Genomic DNA, 18,403 nt, shown 5'->3' with positions numbered 1-18,403 from the left:
CGGGCTTATTTCAACTCCAATTTCCGGTTCGTGATTTCGTGATTTTCCGGTCCGGTCCGGAGAGGACGCTGGCGTCGCTTGCTCGCCGCTTCTCCGACTGGGCCATTGTCTTTAGCTTGCTTCTCTGGTGGTCGTGGCGGATTTTTGGCCATTGAGTCTGCCCTCTGCATGGTCCCGGCTCTGCTCCTAGCTTCGCCTGCCCGGCTCCTTCGCTGTTTCCTTGGGCCCGCTCCCGTGGGTTGTGGCCATTGTTTGCAGCGGTGGTGGTGGCGGTTTGCTGCCGTGATCTTGATTAGCGGCGGCGGTCGTTTGCCGCTGCATTTGCCGCTTTGCCTCCTCAACCTTGGCCTCGTGCTCGTCTCTTCGCTCCTGTCTGCCCTCTGCTCGGTCACGGCTCTGCTCCTGGCTTCACCTGCCCGGCTCCTTCGCTGTTTCCTCGGGCCCACTCCCGTGGGTTGTGGCCATTGTTTCGCCTCCTCAACCTTGGCCTCGTGCTCGTCTCTTCGCTCCTGCCTGGCATGGCTCTGCGGTACTCCGCCGCAAGGCTTCTTCTGCTTAATACCCGCTCCACCCCATCATGCATCTCTGCAATCAAATCCAATGGACTCCTGCGACGACCCAGGTACATTCACCGTGGCTCCGGTCGTAAGTTTGTTCATTTACAATCAGGTCACTCCATCCCCGTCCTCTGGTCGGCTCAGCGCACTCCCACTCATCGTCCCAGCGCACCTGGTCACAGCAACGCACACAATCGCACCTCCTGTCTGCGAACCCTGGCCAAATCACCTGAGTACATCCCCGCCGTACAAAACAACATCAAGCTCACCCTGTTCAATACCCGGTCCCTCAACAACAAATCCCTCATCCTCAACGACTACATCCTGGAAAATAAACTGGACTTTCTCTGTCTCACTGAAACCTGGCAACAACCTCTGGACTACTTCGCACTCAACCTCACCACACCCAATGGATATTCCTACATCAATAAACCACGCTCGGAGGGCCGAGGTGGTGGAATTGCCGTTATTCACCGACAAGACATCAGGACCAGCCTCATCTCCATCGCATCTGCTCCATCATTTGAACACCTGGCTTTTAAAATCTCTGGTCACACACAGTCAGTCATGGCTGTTGTCTACCGCCCTCCCAAACCACACCCATCATTCCTGTCTGACTTCTCCTACTTTCTGACCCAGCTATGTTCCCTCTCCCCCTCAATCCTCCTCCTTGGTGATTTCAATATTCACATGGACTCCACTGACTCCACGATAACCACTGACTTCACTGATTTACTCACCTGCTTTAACCTCACTCAACATGTCAACTTTCCTACCCATAACCGTGGTCACATTTTGGACCTTGTCTGCTCTACTGGATTAATCTTGCACCATCTCTCTGGCTCCGACCTCACCCTCTCTGACCACTTAGCCATCACTATGACCATCAACATCCCCGCCCCAACACCAAGGCATTATCGCACTATCAACTTCCGTAAGCTAAACGCTCTTTCACCTACCTCATTCTCATCCACCCTCTCTGAAAAAATGTCCACTTCTCCCTTCGTTGACCTCAACAACCCTTCTGATCTTACTGACTACTACACCCACACTCTCTCCTCCTGCCTTGACCAACTTGCACCTATAAAAACCGAAACAGTTTCTTTCACCCATTCTGCTCCCTGGTTTACCCCTGAACTCCGCCTGATGAAAACTCGTGCTCGCCAACTTGAAAGACTCCGCAATAAAACAGGTCTCACAATTCACTCCCAAGCCTACAAGGACCACCTACAACACTACAAAGATGCCCTCTCCCGCGCCCGCTCCGCCTACTACTCTCAAATTATCCACTCTGGCTCCGGAAACCCAAAAGCACTCTTCTCTACAATAAACAAACTCCTCAGCCCCCTGAACACCACCACCCAGTCATTCACAGTAGACAACTGCATCTCCTTCCTTTCATTCTTCCAACGCAAAGTTGAAAACATCTACAACTGCTTGACCACCGCCGCACCCGCTCCCCCTCAAACCACCTGCCCCCCCCTTATCCTGCCATCCCCTGTCTCAATTCTCCCCAATCTCCCCTACTGACCTCTCTGAACTCCTCATAGGAATGAAAACTGCCACCTGCACTCTTGACCCCATCCCCTCCAGCTTTGTCAAGGCCTCCCTTCCTGCTCTCTCTCCATTTATCATTGCAACAATAAACTCCCTCCTGTCTACAGGCATCGTCCCACCATCCCTCAAAATTGCTGCTGTTACCCCCATTCTGAAAAAACCTGGACTAAACCCTGACACCCTAAACAACTTCAGACCCATCTCCAACCTACCCTTTCTGTCGAAAGTTTTGGAACGCGCTGTAGCCGCTCAACTCAAACATCACCTCTCTGCAAATAACCTGTATGAAACATTCCAATCCCGATTCCACTCCAACCACAGTACTGAAACTGCTCTCCTCAAAATCACCAACGACCTTCTCCTCTCCTCTGATGCTGGCAACCTCAACATTCTCATCCTCCTCGACCTCAGCGCCGCCTTTGACACCATCGATCACACCATCCTCCTCACCCGACTTGAAACCACCTTTAACGTTACTGGCACTGCCCTCTCTTGGATTAAATCATACCTCTCTGACAGACGCCAGTTCATCTCCATCAATAACTGCAAATCCCCCACTGCTCCCCTCCCGCAAGGTGTCCCCCAAGGTTCAGTTCTTGGCCCCCTCCTCTTCATCCTTTACTTGTCCCCCCTCGGTCACTTAATCCGCCGTCATGGTCTCCAATTCCACTGCTTCGCCGATGACATCCAGCTTTTCATCTCCACCAAGTCCATCTCCACCGCCACCCACTCTATCCTGACAAACTGCATCACTGAAATAAAATCCTGGCTTCAAATTAACTTCCTCAAACTTAACTATGATAAATCTGAAATAATCATCATTGGCCCAAAAACGCTCATAAAATCCACCAATAACTTTGCCCTCAACATCGACGGTATCCCAGTATCCACCTCCCCTCACATCCGGAATCTTGGCATCATCTTTGACCAAACCCTCTCCTTCGACAAATACACTAAACAGATCACAAAGACAGCCTTCTTTCACCTGAAAAACATCGCCCGTCTCCGTCCATCCCTCTCCTCCACGGCTGCAGAAACCCTCATCCATGCCTTCATCACCTCCCGTCTGGACTACGGCAATAGCCTCCTCTATGGTTCACCCTCAACAATCACCAATAAACTCCAATACATTCAGAACTCCGCTGCCCATCTACTCACCCATTCCCGGACCCGTGACCACATCACCCCCGTCCTTTACAAGCTTCACTGGCTCCCCATCTCCCAGAGAATCCAGTACAAAATCCTCCTCTTGACCGACAAAGCCCTCCATAACCTGGCCCCATCCTACCTGGCTGACCTCCTCTCCAGACACACTCCCAACCGCAACCTCCGCTCTGCTGGTACCAACCTCCTGACCCCCCCCCCCCCCCCCCCATCCGGACCAAATTCAGATCCTGGGGGGACAGGGCCTTCTCCATCGCTGCTCACACCCTCTGGAACTCACTACCTCACACCATCAGAGACTCCTCCTCACTCACCACATTCAAAACATCACTCAAGACCCACCTGTTCAACACTGCATTCAACATTTAACCCACAGCATTTAACCCCTGACTATCTCTTCTCCTTCTCCCTCCTTTTTGCTTTGAATACTTCCCTATTGATTCTTGTTTTTTGCAATTGTTTTTATGTTTTGCTATGCATTATGGTTTCCACTCTGTCAAAGCGTCTTTGGGCTCCCTGAAAAGCGCTATATAAAATAAATGCATTATTATTATTATTACATTCTGTTTCCACTTTTAGTGAGAAGTAGGGTCTGCGCAACCATTCATAAACTTTATTTGGTGCAAATTGGATAATTTTTAGCCGAGTTACCTCAGAACGTGAGTTGGTAATTATATAATTCACACATAGTGCAATACGTGCAGGCTGCTCCACGGAGCGACCTTGTGGGCTTATTAGTCCCCTCCCGGTGTACACCAGAGGGGACTATAGGTTTGCACTCCGTCCCTCGGTCTGTCAGTCTGTCAGTCTGTCAGTCCTTCACGCAAAGAACAGTTTTCCGGACTTTTTTTCTAAACTCTTAATGCTAATGATTTCAATCTTGGTACATGGTTTCCTCATGATAAGTTACAGATCGAGTTCGAACTTCACGACGTTTCGATCATTTTTGACAAAGTTATGGCACTTTGAACATTGGTATTTTCCCCAACAGTTTTCCGGACGACAGACTGCCGGTAGGGGACATGTATTGCAGCGCAATACTCAGAATGCTTGTTTATTTAATTTTCTGGTTGTTCAGTTGATCACTTAGGTTCTATAGTTTTTAACATTATTTGTAATTTATAATGTTATGACCCTCACGTCATCTCCTCAATATTATTCCGCAGAGGATTTGCAAATTGATTACTTCGCAAGCCCGACACACCTCAGTGCGATCAGCAATGGCTCTCGAGCAATCTGGCTCGCTTGGCGAAAGCCTGCCATAAGCTCCATGGAACCGGTCAATTACATGGTCCGTTTTCGTATCGACAGGGAGCTTGGGTCCAACTTCAGCTACATCGCCAGGTGAGCTCTACTTTGATGAATTCATGTGAAGGTGGGGTTGTACAAGGTAGGTTGCGACAGAGTGAGATGGCGATGATGACGTTTGAGTAAGACAGGAGGCACTGCAGTCGTATCACATAGACTTGCGGAGTCAGCGGCAAGGACAGTAGAATGGCCTGAGAAAAATGACTTGCACATAATGGTGGAGATTTGGGCTGGAAATGAATAACGTTTTCACTTAATTTTGCTGCAGTTCCGAAGAGCAAGTGTTGGTACAAGGCCTACGACCTTTCACACATTACCATTTTGCTGTGCGGTTACATTGCTATCACACCGAAGGTCTTTTCAGCTCGGTGGTTGAGGCAACTACGATGCCAGATCGTAAGTTTCATTCTTGACTTGTGAGTCCATAATCCAAGTGAGTACATCCAATTGAAGTTGTATATGATACAGTGCAGTAATACAGTTTATTGACAGTCAATATTTGCAATTTTTATTTATTCCAGAAGCATTTTGTTTACTACCAACAACTATGTTAATTTTACTGTTAATTTTACTAATATTAGTTTTATTAGTAAATAATGAATTTTTTTTTTAATAAATAAAGTAAATTTTACTGTTAATTTTACTAATATTAATTTTATTAGTAAATATTATTCGTAAATAATATTAGTAAATAGTTAACTTTACTAATTTTACTAATAATAGAAACAATAGTGTTAATTTTACTAATACGCACATTTATTCAGCAAAAAAAACAATGTTATAAATTTGTTTTATGATCCCAGGGATCAAACGTTACGTCGTATTTTACCTCCAAGTTGCAAAATGCATCAAGTTGTGTTCTCATTTCCGCTTTGCGATTGTAAACAAAAGTAACAAGCAGGAAAAACAGTGTTCTTTATACATCTCACTATGTTACGTTATTATTATTTCGATAACGATATTATTAAGAAACGTGGGCTAAATAGTTACCACTTGTTCGTAGTTATCAAAATGGTTTATGAAATGATACGCCACTTCTCATTGAGTCATGAATATTACACCACCTTAAAGGCCTAGCGCTAGATGTAGCGCTGTAGTGATGTCACAGACATAACGCCGTCTTCCTAAACCCATAATCCCGATGTCAAGCGTATGACATTCAGCCCATTGACAACTGACGTCAGATAGTCAGATATATGGGTTATATTGTTCAGCTACCATCAGCAAAGCGACAGGACTGGTTGAGTGCTGGGTGCCTAGCCTAGCGCTATACATAATGCCATAATTATGTTCCAGTGAAAAGAGCATGACAGACAGAAAGGCAGACAGACAGACGGATAAATCCGCTACTTTAATATAACAAGTACAAAAAGTTTCAATTAAAACAAAAGCCGCGTCGATGTTGCACAATGCCTAGATGCAGCTGTGCCTATAACGTCGATGTTATAGGCACAGGACATTCCTATTGATTCGATTACTTGATGTTATTTTTGTGCAAAGTGAAAATATATCTCGGCAATTTCCCGTGTGTGGCGACGAATTTTTAATATATCTCGGCATTTTCCCGTCTGTTATTTCAGGCGGTGTATGACTGACCATGCCGCGATTTAAAAAAAATATATCTCGGCAATTTCCTGTGTGTGGCGACACGTGAACGAAGCTATGCTCCTCTCTCCACATTATTGTGACGACGTATAAATTAAATATTTCATCGTGACGATTGTCATCAAATGGACGAATTTTTAATATATCTCGGCATTTTCCTGTCTGTTATTTCAGGCGGTGTATGACTGACCATGCCGCGATCTAAAAAAAAAATATCTCGGCAATTTCCCGTATGTGGCGACACGTAAACGAAGCTATGCTCCTCTCTCCACATTATTGTGATGACGTATAAATTAAATATTTCATCGTGACGATTGTCATCAAATGGACGAATTTTTAATATATCTCGGCATTTTCCCGTCTGTTATTTCGGGCGGTGTATGACTGACCATGTCGCGATTTAAACAAAATATATATATCTCGGCATTTTCCCGTCTGTTATTTCGGGCGGTGTATGACTGACCATGCCGCGATTTAAAAAAAAAATATCTCAATGGACTTGAAGTTACAGGCCTTTGAGAATTCATTTCGTTCTATAAAGGGCAACTTTCATCGGATTTTCTTCCCGTTTTTTTTCAACCGAGTCTAAAACTATGTTAGCGACTGTGAAAAATGAAATGATATATCGAATTTGATTTGAAATAAAACTGTGTGAGAGAGGAAGACACCACGGGCCTACAAAACAGGCCTCAAAGCTATGCGAGTTAATAAAATGGTGGATATTTGTTTATATGAAGCCTCTCCCAGAATGGGTGGAGTTATGGTTCCCAGAATGGGTGGAGCTTTGAGGTTTTGTCTTCTCTGCAAGAACAAGAACAAGAAGAAGAAGAACAAGAAGAACAACAACAACAGCAGAGGGCACTCTATGACCAGCGTCCGCGACGCGGCTAAAAATTAATTTGTAATTGACCACGACTGAGAACTGTCATTAAAAGTTGACTTTCTGTGGTTTTTTACTTTCCAGAATGCAGTAGGTGCTTTATAAGTTATTCCCCATCCCAGAATAATTGCTGAGCACAATCAGCTGGAAAAAAGTCTTATAAATAATTAAATAAATGAATTGATTTATCAACACTCTTAGAATTAATCGCCATATCTGTTTGAAGTAATTTGATCTGGGAAGTTTCCTTTTAGCACACTCCCCATTGTTAAGTCGTATTTGCCACTGGTATTCTTCGATGGGGTTATTGATAAATGGTTTATAATAACTTTTACAAATCTACCTCATGAATAACTAGAAGGGCACTCGGTAGAGAGCATACCTCTGCAAGGCTGAACAGTTTGTTTTGTATCCCACTACAACAACAACAACATGCATTTTAAGGCCATGTTCCCTGCTAGAGCGGGGGTTAGCCTTGCGGTCCCCATGACAATCTTCTCCATTTTGCCCTATTTTCTGCATCTCTCCTTGTTAACCCCCGTGCCTGCATTTCTTCTTCCACCATCTTTAGCCAAGTCTTTCTCGGTCTTCCCCATCCTCTACTTCCTTCTACATTAACTTCCATCACTCTTCTCAACCAGTCACTTTCATCCTTCCTCAACACATGACCAAACCATCTCAACCTGTTCCTCTTCACAGCATCAATCACAGGCAATATTCCCATCATCTTTCGCAATTCATCATTTGTCTTCCTCTCTCTCAACGATACTCCACACATCCATCGAACCATTCGCATTTCCACCCTTTCCAGCCTTTGTTGCTGCTCTACGTTCATTACCCATGTCTCGCTCCCATAAATCATAACACTTCTCACACATGCAGCATACACCTTTCCCTTCAGCTTCAGCGACACTCTCCTCCTCATCAGCACGCCACTCAGTTCCCGAAACTTCTTCCATGCACATCTCACTCGAGCAACCGTTGCCGAGTCTGATCCACCTTCTCCATTCAGCATGTCTCCGAGGTAGCAAAATGTTTTCACACCTTCCAGCTTCACGCCGTCTCCAAGATCCAACTCAACATTTCCTCCATCTGCAGCTCCCTCTGTGCACACCTTACATTTGAATGTAGCTGCCACACTGGTTAATGACCCTCTCAGACCACTACATTTTTGATGAACCCACTCAGCACACATTGTACATTGAATGGAGTTCACTCCGACACCCTTCCTGCACACAGCACACGGCCACTTCCCAGTTCTTTCCACCTCACCACATGCTTTACCACTTGCCATCACCTTTGTCTTTCCGATATTCACCTTCAGACCTTTTGTCTCCATACATTCCTTCCACTTGTTCATCTTTTCCTTCAGTCCATCCATACTTTCCGCAATCAACACCAGATCATCTGCATACAACAACTCCCACGGTAAACCCTCCTTTACGGTCTGAGCCAGCACCTCCATCACAGCTACAAATAGTAGTGGACTTAGTACCGACCCCTGATGCACTCCCACCTTCACCTCAAACTCACCACTGTTCCCGTCCTTCGTCCTTACAGCCGTGCGTGCTCTTTTGTACATTGCCATCACTACTCTGATCAACCATTCCTCCACTCCTAACTTCCTCAATGCCCATGTCAATACTTTGCGTGGAACCCTTTCGAATGCTTTCTCCAGATCAACAAACCCAAAAAACAACTTCTTCCTCTTATCCATGTACTTCTCCTGCAACTGCCTCACAATGAAAAGCGCATCTGTCGTTCCTCTTCCTGGCATAAATCCAAACTGCATTTCGTCGATCTTCACTTTCTTCCTTATCCTCCTCTCCAACACCCTTTCCAATACCTTCATTCCATGCTCCAATAACTTTATCGCTCGGTACGAGCCACACTCCAGAGGGTCACCTTTCCCCTTGTATAGAGGGACGAGGGTACTCAGTTCCCAATCCACTGGAATGCGGCCTTCTTTCACCACCAGATTACAGATCTCTGTCATTCTCTTCACACCCCAACTTCCTGCTGCCTTCAACATATCTCCCACAACTCCCGTCGGCCCTCCCGCTTTTCCACTCTTCATTGCTTTTATCGCTTCCTCAACTTCCTTCTCAGTTATCTTCTCTGCCGGTCCTAAAACTGGGTTACTCTCTATGTTGCCATCCCATTCATTCTCTGTATTCAACAGCATTTCCATATATCTTTTCCATCTTCCTTTAATTCCATCTGGGTCGACAACGATTTGTCCCACTTCATCCTTCAAGCAACTCACCCCCATCACATCACACCTCTCTTTCGCTATCTGCTTTGCAATCCTGAATACTGCTTTCTGACCCTCTTCCGAATCCAAGCGTTCTCCGAACATTTTCCTACATGCCTCCTGTGCCTTTGCTACCTCTTTCTTTGCAGCCTTCCTGGCTGCCTTATAACTTTCATGCTCTGCTGTTTCTGCTCCCGTACCCTTCGCCTTCTGCCACTCTTTGAACTTCTTCCTCTTCTCGTCAATCCTCTTTCCAACCTCAACATCCCACCACCATGTTTCCGAGTGCCTCGGTGGTCCTTTTGTCCATCCACATACCTCACCAACGGCTCCCAACAGACTAGCTTTCATTGACATCCAACCACTTTCAAGCTCAACCACATCATCCTTTACCCTACTCAGCCTCTCTTTTAATGCCTCCCTTACTGTCACCTCTTTCAACCTCCACACCTTCATTCTCGGTTGGTCCTTCACCCGCCGAGCTCTCCTCGCACCTTTCACCCTTATGTCGCAGACAACCAAGTGGTGCTGTGAAACAGCCTCCTCCCCCGGGATCACCTTTGTGTCCCGGAGGTGCCCCCTATCTCGCCGACGCACCATCAGGTAGTCAACGGTTGTCGTCGACCCACCTGACGTGTATGTAACAAGCTTATTGTCTTCTTTCTGGAACTGAGTATTACAAATCAACAAATCAGCTCCATCAGCAAACTCCAAAATCCTTTCACCTTCTCCATTTCTCACACCATATCCGTAACCCCCATGAACTCCCTCAAAACCATCCATACTCCTTCCCACATGTCCATTCAGGTCTCCTCCCACCACAACAACTTCCTCATCTTTCACGTTTTCCATCAGCTTCTCTATCGCACACCAGAACTTGTCCTTCTCTTCATCGCTTCGACCAACCTGCGGAGCATATCCCGAGATGACGTTCACCAAGAGCTTTCCAATCATCATTTTCACCATCATCAACCTATCACTCACTCTAGTCACACTCACCACAAAATCCTATTTTGGATAGGCCAAATCTGGATCCGGACTTGAACCAAAATTTAATCTCCTGTTTTGTTGACTAACCAACTCATTCACCAAATTTCGTCATAATTGTTCCACAACATTTTGAAATATCATGCTATATATTGTTTTTGGCCATATCACTCAATGGTGAAAAATCACTTGAAAAATTCTCATATCTGGATCTGGATTGGAATATTCACCAAAATTGAATCAATAACTCCATGTCACACACCCAACGTATCCACCCAGTTTCATTCGAATATGTCCACAACTTCTTAAGATATACTGCTATATATCGTTTGTTTTTTGCCCTATCTCTCAATGGTGAAGAATCACTTCAAAAATTATCAGATGCGGATCTTCACCAAAATCTAATCATTTCATCCTTGTAACATACCCAAACTCTTCACCAAATTTCGTCGGAATCTGTCCATAACTTTTTGAGATATCCTATTCGCAGACACAGACAAACACACCGACAGACAGATAAGAGTGAAAACATAACCTCCGCCCACCTTTGGCCCACCTTCGATGGTGGAGGTAATCAGACAGCTTGAGTGAGTTGCTTTTGGGATAAAGGTCTCAACTTATCAGGTCAATTTAGTGATTTATAGTGTGATTTAGTGGAAATGTTGCACCTACCTTGCAATCAAGGGACGCGCAAAGCGCCCCTTGCTTTATATGGGATCGTTTCTCTGTATGCAACTTTAACATGGGGACTGAAAATTTGTTTCTCGGCTTCTATTGGACGAAATTGGCTGCAGATTTCAGAAGTATATGCTTTGTACGTTGAGGTAATATGTTCCAAATGTTAGCAACGTCCATTTACGCATTCTTGAGTTTTATTAAGAAACCCTCAAATTTACGTTGGTGTCTGTCCGTCCATCTGTCTGTCCACCCAAAATGTGTTGGCACTCATATCTCAAAGACTATACATTGAAACTATCTGAAACTTGGAATATACATCGGCCAATGCATCTAATTTAATGGATTTCACAACAAATTCCACTTAAGTGCCATCGTCTTTGCTTTAAAATTATATATATATAAATATGTATATATATATATATTATCAATATAGATGTACCATGTTTTAGAGCATTTTAGAACATTTATGGAGCATTACTTGGTTCCTCCTAAGAACACAAGGGTAGTCCAGAATGTACACGAGATTTTTTGAATGTCCCTTCTTTTCTATTGTTTGACATTTTCTACAAGCTATGGAATGTCCCTTCTTTTCTATAGTTTGCCACATGGTTCATACCATATAAGGGGGCCTTTTCTATGCCCCTGGCATTTTCCCAATATTGTATAAACTAGGACGTGCCCGTACGTGGGTGCCCGTTCCTTGCCAAAAAAAAAAAAAAAAATGTCTTCGCCCATGCATGCATGGGCGTGCCCATGGGCCCATGGGCGTGCCCGTAAGTGCGTGATGTGACCGTACAATGAATGTATCGTCCCGACGCCGCAGCTCGGATGGCGCTGCAGTTAATCGGGCCTGTATCGGCAGAGTTATTATAAACGTGTACTACAATCGATCGTACCTTACAGCGTCTGCTCGCCACGTTCAGCATCAGTACGTCGTCACTATGACTATCCGTAAGTCCGGAAGTGACGTCCTCATTTGACTGTCCGGAAGGTCGCATATCGCAGTTACGATGAATCGCAAATTGGTTTTAATTAGTTTTAAAACATAGTTTAACGCCAACATAGCGCCAACATAGTTTCCCAACGTGAAATAAATGAATACGCTCTCAAATGTGCCGTCCGAGGCAGAGTCTGTTCGCCACGTTCGGCACACGTGATAGCTCGCTGCTCTCTGATTGGTTGAATCGTTTTTTGGACATAGCTCGGTAACTACTTCTCCGATTAATATGAAACCTTGAAAAGGCACATCCTCGGGTCCCCAGCAATATACCTGGCAAGTTTCAAGTATATCGGACCCGTGGTTGTCGAGAAACAGCGGTCACAGACAAACAAACACACAGACACACAGACACACACACACACACACAGAGATTACTGGAATTATAGATAGATGCTTCCAAAAACTATATCTAACTGCTAATAGCACATTGAATTGAATGCCACCAATCCCTAAAAGTTAGTTACAAAGGAATTATATCAATGTTAAGTTCGATCAAGTTAATGTTAAGTAAAGGATTATGGTATTTGAAGGATAGGCTTTTTGATAAATGACACCAATAGCATGTGTGTACTGCACAGACATGCTGAGCTGAGCCAAATTTTGAGCTGAGCTGAGCCTGAGCCAAATTGCCTTCTCCTGTGTCTTAGTTTTCTTGCATTGTCATATTTAGTTTTAATATAATGTCTTTTCACTCTGTACTTCCACACTTGACTTCTCCTGTAAATGTTTTAACATCAGAATCCAAGTGAGTACATCCAATTGACCTTTGCCGGGCTTTGTTTCAAGAGATTGCGTCTTAAATGGTGGTTTTGCTCCAGATTTATCGAGAATGAACAACAAACACCCTAAATCCTTGCAGACTAAATTCATTAGATATTTTAATTGTGTAGGAATGCAGCTTCATGGAATGTTCCAGAAGTATATAAAGGGTTCATGGCCGGAGAAGTCATGAATTACTTGCTTTGAGCCGGCATTATTCTTGTGTGGTGAACTGCATGCAGGTGGTACATTGGGTGCCATGGCAAAGGAGCAAAGTTTTGATGACATCACTCACACTTTATGCAGGTCCAGATTCATCACCACAGAATGTCACAGTCCAAGTTCTCAACTCCAAATCCGTGGGTGTTATGTGGAACCCTCCAGCGAAACCCAACGGGCCCATCGTCCAGTACATTTTGCTTTCACATCAGAACCATTCTGTACCCAACGAACACTGGACCCGCTTCGTCATATCCGGTCAGTTTAGAACACCTGCATTTTTATTCTCCTTTTACTTTTTTGTAAAATTTATACAATTATGTACGTAGTAGCCTATGAGCTATCATGCCAAACACTGACTGTATGCATAGTTTTGTTTCTTTTTTTATACAAGATCCAAGCTCATGGAAGAGTCACATGGCAGAGGGTAAAAGGGCAATGCACTGACAGTGGGGCAGTGGAGCAGCGGGGCAATGGTTCGACAGAATAAGCAAAGGAATGACCAGATATTGAGACTTCCAGTTCAGGGATTTATGCATGTGTGGTTGAATCTGTAGTTGCCGCTTCCACCTCATCAGAGCTAAGTTTTCCGAACCGGATTCGTCATGTTTTTCTGTTATATTTTCGGCTCTGTGTTACTCTTTACATTTTTGTCCAATTTTCCGTGTTAAATCGCACTCGTTGTGATGTATTGTGAAATTAGTTTTCGTGTTGTTCAAGTCCTACTCCTCGAATAGCCACTGCGAAAAATCTGTCTCTTTTGAAGTTTTGTTTCTCGTTCAGCTTCTTCCTTCCCAAATATCGTATGGTACTTTCTGCCTCATCAACATTATCACATTCTTCCTCTTTGCTTCAAAAAAATAAAAACAAACAAAAAACTTTTTTATTACTCCAAAATGATCAGATTCTGCCACAATTTCCTTCTGCTTGCACCTCATTCTGTAACTCTCCCTTTTCTCAATGTCTCCAAACTGAATCTCCATTGAATGTAAACACTTCTTCCTTCTTCCTTTCAAAGCATTTAAAACATTTTAAAATATTTCACTTTCCTTACTTCTCCATCAGGAGTACACCATGTGTTCTTCTTCTTCACCACGGTCTGTACTCTTCTTCCTCCTCATCTTCTTCTTCTTCTTCTTCACAAAGATTATATTTTTCCAAACTGTCTGTCAGCTAAGTGCTTAGTCCATCAACCCTCCTCCTGCACCTATAGCACCACCTTTCTCTGTGCCTTCAACAAAAATTATTACCACCCATTCCATGATCTTTATCTCCTCCAATCTGGGAATCTTGAGAAGTCCATTTTGTCGAGGTTTTCTGTATCATGACAGTGTCACGACAACCAAATCCCATTCATGCTCATGTCAGTACCCCCCCCCCCCCAACCTTCTCCCGCTCATCACACCCCCACACTCACATCTCTGACAGGCCAGTGTCCTTCCAACCCCACCTTTTCTATTGTCCTCTCCTCAGCATCCCTCCACTTCATTCCTCCTCTTTCTGCATCCCCCTTTATCCCACCCCTCAAAGATCCATTTCCTCTTTTTCTGCATCCCTCCTCAACCGCAAATCCTCAAAGATCCCCCTCACACCCTCCAAGTCTCCTCCTCACTCCACTCGCTCATAGTCTCCCCTCATCCTACCCCCTCAAACCCACCCCTCCCCCATCCAGCATCCTCCCAACGTCTCCTTCACTGTCCCTAACCATGTGGACCTCAAACCTCAAAGGCCTTCATTCCAACCTGACAGATCTCTCAATCCACACTGCTGCTGATAAACCAGACATCATCTGTTTAACAGAACCCTTTCTCCCACAGGACATCCCTGACTGTGCTCTCCTCTCGTTCCCCCTCTTGTCTCCCGCTCCCTTTATTATATGCTCTATGTGTTAGCTATTATACAAGCCACGACTTCGTATACAAAAACCCCCGCAAAAATTGAATGCGGATCAGCATTAGTTCTTGCAGGGGTGTGGCAGTGACACTGATGCAGTGTGCACCTGTCCTAGTTATATCATGCAGGAGACTGGAAAGTCAGGAGACTGTCATCCAGATGGTACTCAATGGAAACGTGTACAATCTTTGTACGATATATGACACGGATTGACGAGAGAGGGAGGGGCCTCTGTAAGGTATCTCGACAAACTACGATCAATTGTCGTACACGTTTATTCACTCTGCCGATACAGGCCCGATTCACCTCAGCGCCATCCGAGCTGGGGCGTAGGGATACAATGCGGTCATGGTGTAGGGATACAACGGTGAATATTTGCACTTCATACATGACATCCTCCCCTTTAAGTCCAAAATTACCAAGAGCAATACATGCTAGATTTCAAGAATTGACATTTCAAAAGCAACATTTCCAAAACATGTGAAAATATGTGTGCAAACGATTATGAGAATAATGAAAATACGTGAAAATAGAACATGTCACCGTGAAAATAGAACGTGTGTTAACGTGAAAATAGAACATGTGTCAACGTGAAAATAGAACATGTGTCACCGTGAAAAAAAAAACATCTTCAAAGATTCAACCGGTCGGGTGCTTTTCTCTCACGCATTGAGCGTCGCGGTGTACCAGTGGATACAGAGTCCGAGGTGATTCCTTTGGGTCGCGGTGTATCAGTGGATACAGAGTCCGAGGTGATTCCTTTGGTCTCCATGAAGGGTGTAGCGTTCGCAGAGGTTTTCGGGGCATCCGAGCCGGCTGGAGCGGCCACGACGATCTCCGGCAGTGGCGGGTCGAACTGTTGTTCTGACTGTGACGATGCTGCAGGCTCTATCGACTCACAGTGACGGTAGGTTATGTGGTCCTGATGTCGACGAATTTCGCGGCCGTCCTGCAGGCGAATCACGCAGGACAGTGGACCTGGCTTCTCGATGATGTACCCCGGTAGCCACGTCGCACCTGCACCAAAATTTCGGGCAAACACTGGATCTCCAATGTTGATACATCGACTGTTGGACGTCTTATCGTGCACCAACTTTTGATTAAGCTGGCTCTGATAAACATTTGATGATATGTCTGGTTTGAGATTGTCAAGTGTCGATCTCACGTGTCGTTTCATCAATAACTCAGACGGAGCTGCACCGGTTGTTGATTGTGGCGTGATGTGGTATTTGAACATGAGACGAGACAGCTTTGTTTCCAGGGTTCCCTCCTGAAGTTTCTGCAATCCGGATTTGATGATTCCCACGGATCGTTCGGCCAAGCTATTTGAAGCCTGGTGATGTGGGATGACAAACTTATGTTTGATGCCGTTCCGACGTGTGAACTCGGCAAACTCGGAACTGGAAAAACACGAACCGTTATCACTCACGATCATCCTGGGCAGACCATGAGTGGCGAAACAGAGTCTGAGTCTTTCGATGACAATGGCTGACGTAGTACCACGCGTCACATAGGCATCAATCCATTTTGTGTGCGCGTCCGTAATTATTAGAATCATGCTGCTGTTAATAGGCCCGGCATAATTGACATGTCGGCGATGCCACGGTTCGCTGGGCCATTCCCAGGGATGCAGTGGCGCTTTCGCAGGTGTATTCCGGGTGCTCTGGCAGGGGTAACAATGTCGAACATGATGTTCAATATCAGCATCAAGATTCGGCCACCACACATGGTTTCTGGCGAGTGACTTCATCTTCACAATCCCGGGGTGACAGTCATGGATTTCATCCATGACCCTGGATCGCAGATTTTTCGGGATCACGACACGACATCCCCAGAGTAGGCAACCATTTTCCACACTGAGTTCGTTTTTACGTGCTTTAAAAGCCGCAAAATCTGGGTCACCCTCAGGTAGCAAATGCCATCCAAGCTGTACAGCCTGGACAGTTCTGGACAGAACGGGGTCTCGTCGAGTATGAGTGCGGATCTGGCCGGAATCGACAGCACAATCTTCCAGATGATCCATCAGTGCGTTAATGGATCCTGGTGTAGGCGAATCATCAACGGATTCTGGAAGGGGTAACCGACTCATGGCATCTGCATTTGTGATAGACGAACCGGGCATATAACATATGGTGTAGTCATAAGCAGCGAGAAACAGGGACCAGCGGATGATCCTGGGCGGTAGTGTCAGATGTCGCCTTAGTTGGACCAAACAGACTGATCAGCGGCTTGTGATCAGTGCGAATCGTGAAATAACGTCCAAGAAGGTACTGGCGAAATTTGCTGATGCCGAAAACGATTCCCAATCCTTCCTTGTCAAGTTGGGAATAGTTCTTCTCTGCCGGGGACAATGTTCTGGATGCAAATGCAACCGGTCTTTCCGTACCATCAGGCATCACGTGTGATAATACACTCCCAACTCCATACCGACAGGCATCGCATGTCAGCACAAGATCCTTCTCTGGATCAAAATGAACGAGAACATTGGACGATTTGAGCAGATCCTTAGAGGTCTGGAATGCTGATTGTTCAGTAGACCCCCAGCTCCAGGAGACTCCTTTCCTCAAAAGCTGATAAAGGGGGCCCAAAACGTCGGTCACATTCGGGATGTAACGACCATAGAACTGAAGCAAACCGAGGTATGACTTCAATTCGGTCACGTCTCGTGGAGCAGGAGCATCCTTGATAGCTCGGACTTTCTCATCTGTCGGGTGTAGACCCTCGGCATCAATCGTATGACCCAGGTACGTGACTGATGGCACCATAAACTTGCACTTGTCTCGACGCAAACGTAGGCCGGAGTCCGAAATCTTCTTCAGAACTCTATCCAGGTTTTGTAGATGTTCCGCGTCCGTACGACCAGTAACCAGAATATCATCCTGGTAACAAACGACGTTGCGTTCGGCGGCAAACAAACTGTCCATGACACGCTGATAAATTCCAGGTGCAGATTTCACTCCAAAACTGAGTCGGTGGTACCTGTACAACCCACGATGCGTGTTGATGGTAAGATACTGTTTCGAATTCTCGTCCAAGCGGAGCTGTAGATAGGCGGATTTGAGATCGAGTTTCATAAAAGTCTTGCCCCCCGTGAGACGAGCATAGAGGTCTTCGATCCTCGGGATTGGATATTTATCCAATGAAGAACACTTGTTCACGGTCATTTTATAATCTCCACATATGCGGATGGACTGGTCCGATTTTATGACCGGAACGATGGGCGCCGCCCATTCGGCATACTGGATTTGCTCGATGATCCCCAGATTTTCAAGATGATCTAGTTCCTTGTCAATCCGCTCCCGCAGGGCGAAAGGGACTGGGCGAGCTCTGCAAAATATAGGATTGGCATCCCGGTCAACCCTGAGTTTAGCCGTATGTCCTTTCAAGGTTCCAAGCTCATCCTTGAAGACATCCGGGTACATATCCAGCACATTTTTGAGTGTGTATGCTGCGGTAGGAGAAACGTTGGCTGCCCGGAGTTGATGAATGCTTTTCCACTTCAGTCGAATTATGCTCAACCAGTTCCTGCCGAGTAAGGAAGG

The 18,403-nt window shown here is 45.4% G+C and overlaps 1 protein-coding gene across 5 annotated transcripts in view; it reads left to right on the top strand.

The window, feature by feature from the left end:
• Nucleotides 1-18,403, top strand: part of LOC137421530 (immunoglobulin superfamily DCC subclass member 4) — a 178,498-nt gene that overhangs the window by 126,937 nt on the left and 33,158 nt on the right. For 2 of the 5 annotated variants that reach the window (XM_078771338.1, XM_078771337.1), the window contains exons 13-15: nucleotides 4,445-4,622; nucleotides 4,855-4,982; nucleotides 13,056-13,243. In XM_078771338.1, the coding sequence (XP_078627464.1) occupies nucleotides 4,445-4,622; nucleotides 4,855-4,982; nucleotides 13,056-13,243 (494 nt within the window). Of the gene's footprint in view, nucleotides 1-4,444; nucleotides 4,623-4,854; nucleotides 5,003-13,055; nucleotides 13,244-18,403 lie in introns of those variants that run through there. The other 3 variants (XM_078771340.1, XM_078771339.1, XM_078771341.1) reach the window with 3 other exon arrangements.

The sequence above is a fragment of the Myxine glutinosa genome, chromosome 2 (assembly GCF_964187855.1).
Source record: "Myxine glutinosa chromosome 2, kmMyxGlut1.1, whole genome shotgun sequence".
In the NCBI taxonomy this organism is placed as follows: domain Eukaryota; kingdom Metazoa; phylum Chordata; class Myxini; order Myxiniformes; family Myxinidae; genus Myxine; species Myxine glutinosa.
This window is presented reverse-complemented; position numbering and strand designations above follow the sequence as displayed.